We start from the raw sequence: 2,741 nt of genomic DNA on the forward strand, positions 1-2,741 counted from the left end.
AGTGGTACCTCGTTTAATCAGCATAATTCGTTCCAGAATCTTACTTGTAATGCAAAACACTCATTAAGCAAAACAATTTTTCCCATATAAATTAATGTAAAATACGATAATGCGTTCCATTCCGAGAAAAATGCTCAAAAATTTTATGTATAACGTTTATCCAAAGAAAATTATATATTCATTGTTAAGGAGCGTGAATCATCTTCATCTTTTCTTCTATGTGGAATGAACCAACCTGGAATGCAGATTTGATTTGCATAAAACAAAAAAAAATCGGGGACATTTTTGCAAGGGTTATTAAACTTTGCACAAAAAAAATCGCAAATAATATGCCTGAACACAAGTTTGGAAAAATGTGTGATCACAAGCAACACTAAGATGCTAGCGGAACGAGTGCTAAACATAGACTGATGTAGCAAGCGCACAATCTGGACGTCTCTTGTCACTCGTTATGCAAAACATCGCTCGTTAAGCGAGTCATTTTTTTACAATTTGTTTTGCTCGTTATGCGAATTACTCATTTTGAGAGGTGCTCGTTAAGCAGGGTTCCACTGTAATACAATAAAATTTAAATGCTAAATGAAAAAACATATTAACCATTCATACAATAAAATTCCTCCAGTTTATAAGAAGGTTTCTGTACAAGCTCTTTTAATTCAGGTGGTAATTTATTAAAAATTTTAATACCAGTATAGTAAACACTATTTTGATACAATGTTATGGAGGAGGTAGGAGGATATAAATTATCGCTATGTCTGATCTGTACATTATGCTTATCATAATTAATAATAAAGAAACTTCAACAATATTATACATAGCTTACAATAACTGACAGATTATTATGCATTCTTTGCACTGTGTTTGAGAAGTATTGCTTATAGAAATGGTTATATCTCCGTGTCATTCCTTGTGTGTCAGTCTGTGTGCTTCAACTTGAGAAATGCTGAAGAGATATTCACAAAATTTGTAGCTTTTAATTTCCTGTAACTGGTTATGATTACATTGCATTCCCTAGATCCTGTATTAGATTGTCTAAGTATTTACGAGAAGTTTGGTTTTCTTAATGGTTAGTATAGACATTTATTGACACATTTAATTTTTTCAGGTGCTTGCTATAGATAAGTGGAATACAGATTCAGTGGAAGAATTCCTGAAAATGCATTTGCTGTCTGACAGTGAAGAAAACGATTTCTTAGAAACAAATATGATATAATAGCTGACAGTTAACTAGTTAACTTTATATAGGTTACCAGGTGTTTAAATAATGATGTGAGAAAATGATGCAAAAACATATATTACTTATACATAAATATTTAACTCAGTTTAATTTTTTTGTATGTATTTATTTTACTGGCTTCCCTTCGTTTTAAAATACTCTTTTTTTTCAGATTTACTTGAAATTCAGATTTGTACATTTGATTCCAGCAAAGATTTCAGCTAATGACGCTTCACAGTGTTACTGCATAAAGAACCTATCTGCATTTAAAAAAAAAGATGAAGAGAGAAATTTGTATTGTATGGTTGGTGTTTTGTAATATAGTGTAAAACATTCAAATAGGTTTATTGTTTTGAATGTATATAATCCAGTCCTGTTCCAGTCTCCATTTGAGGGATATCACTGTAGATTACTTGCTTCTGTGTTACTTTTGTCAGCTACTGAATGTACATGTTAAACTGAAATACAAAAAATTGAACCATAATATCTGAGCCTAGGTCTTTTGAGGTTGATATTGCAATTGAAAGATTGGAGAGTGTAAATCACCAGGCTGTTGCTGAAACAGTAGATGAAACATGACATTCTGAATGAAGATCTATTCATCCTATTTGGAATAAAGAATTGTGACAGTATGAGCTGTGTATATTGATTGCATTAAGCCCTAGTGGCACGCTTATGTAAATGGCAACCTTCTTTTCCTCAGTTTATAAATATACCCGTTAGCATATGTGTCCTTTGTGTCTCCCCCCATCATCCCTTGGTGAAGGTAGCTCTGAAACACAGATACTACCTAAACTGCGTGTGATGGTCTTTTCCAAATTATTGTCTGGTACTATATCCAAAATAGTTCTAGCTTAACTCCTCCCTTTTTCCAGTGTGCAATCTACCTGCTATGAATGAGCCATTCGCAGGCTTATTAAAATTCCATCTGATTGTCTTGCTTTATTGGTGTTATTCACTTGTTCATTTGTTCTTATATTTTGTAAGTTACTGTAAAAATTAGAATATACAAAACTATCATTTTGCCTGTGGTTCTGCAAGGGTGTGAAACTTGGCCTCTGACATTAAGGGAGGGACATAGACTGAGGGTGTTTGAGATCAGGGTGTTGAGGAGAATATTTGGACTGAAGAGAGATGAAGTGACAGGAGGTTGGAGAAAACTGCATAATGAAGAGCTTCATAACTTGTACTCTTCTCCAAATATAATTAGAATGATCAAATCAAGGAGGATGAGGTGGGAAGGTCATGTAGCACGAATGGGGGAGACGAGGAATGCATATAGGATATTTGTGGGAAAGCCAGAAGAAAAGGGACCACAGGGAAGACCAAGGCATAGGTGGGTGGACAATTTTAGAATGGATCTTAGAGAGATAGGATGGGATGGTATGGATTGGATAGATCAGGCTTGGGATAGGGACCAGTGGAGGGCTCTTGTGAATATGGTAATGAACCTTTGGGTTCCATAAAATGCTGGGAAATTCTTGAGTAGCTGCAGAATTGGCAGCTCCTCCAGAAGGGCTCAGCT

The 2,741-nt window shown here is 34.7% G+C and overlaps 1 protein-coding gene across 1 annotated transcript in view; it reads left to right on the forward strand.

Annotated features, from left to right (window-relative positions):
• Positions 1-1,848, forward strand: part of LOC111862028 (selenoprotein F) — a 13,289-nt gene extending 11,441 nt beyond the window's left edge. Inside the window, exon 5 of the mRNA XM_023847078.2 lies at positions 1,106-1,848. Coding sequence (XP_023702846.1) covers positions 1,106-1,213 — 108 coding nt within the window. The 3' untranslated portion in view covers positions 1,214-1,848. The remainder of the gene's footprint in view (positions 1-1,105) is intronic.
• The last annotated feature ends 893 nt before the right edge of the window (positions 1,849-2,741 follow it).

Source organism: Cryptotermes secundus, unplaced genomic scaffold (assembly GCF_002891405.2).
Source record: "Cryptotermes secundus unplaced genomic scaffold, Csec_1.0 scaffold181, whole genome shotgun sequence".
NCBI classification, from domain to species: Eukaryota; Metazoa; Arthropoda; class Insecta; order Blattodea; family Kalotermitidae; genus Cryptotermes; species Cryptotermes secundus.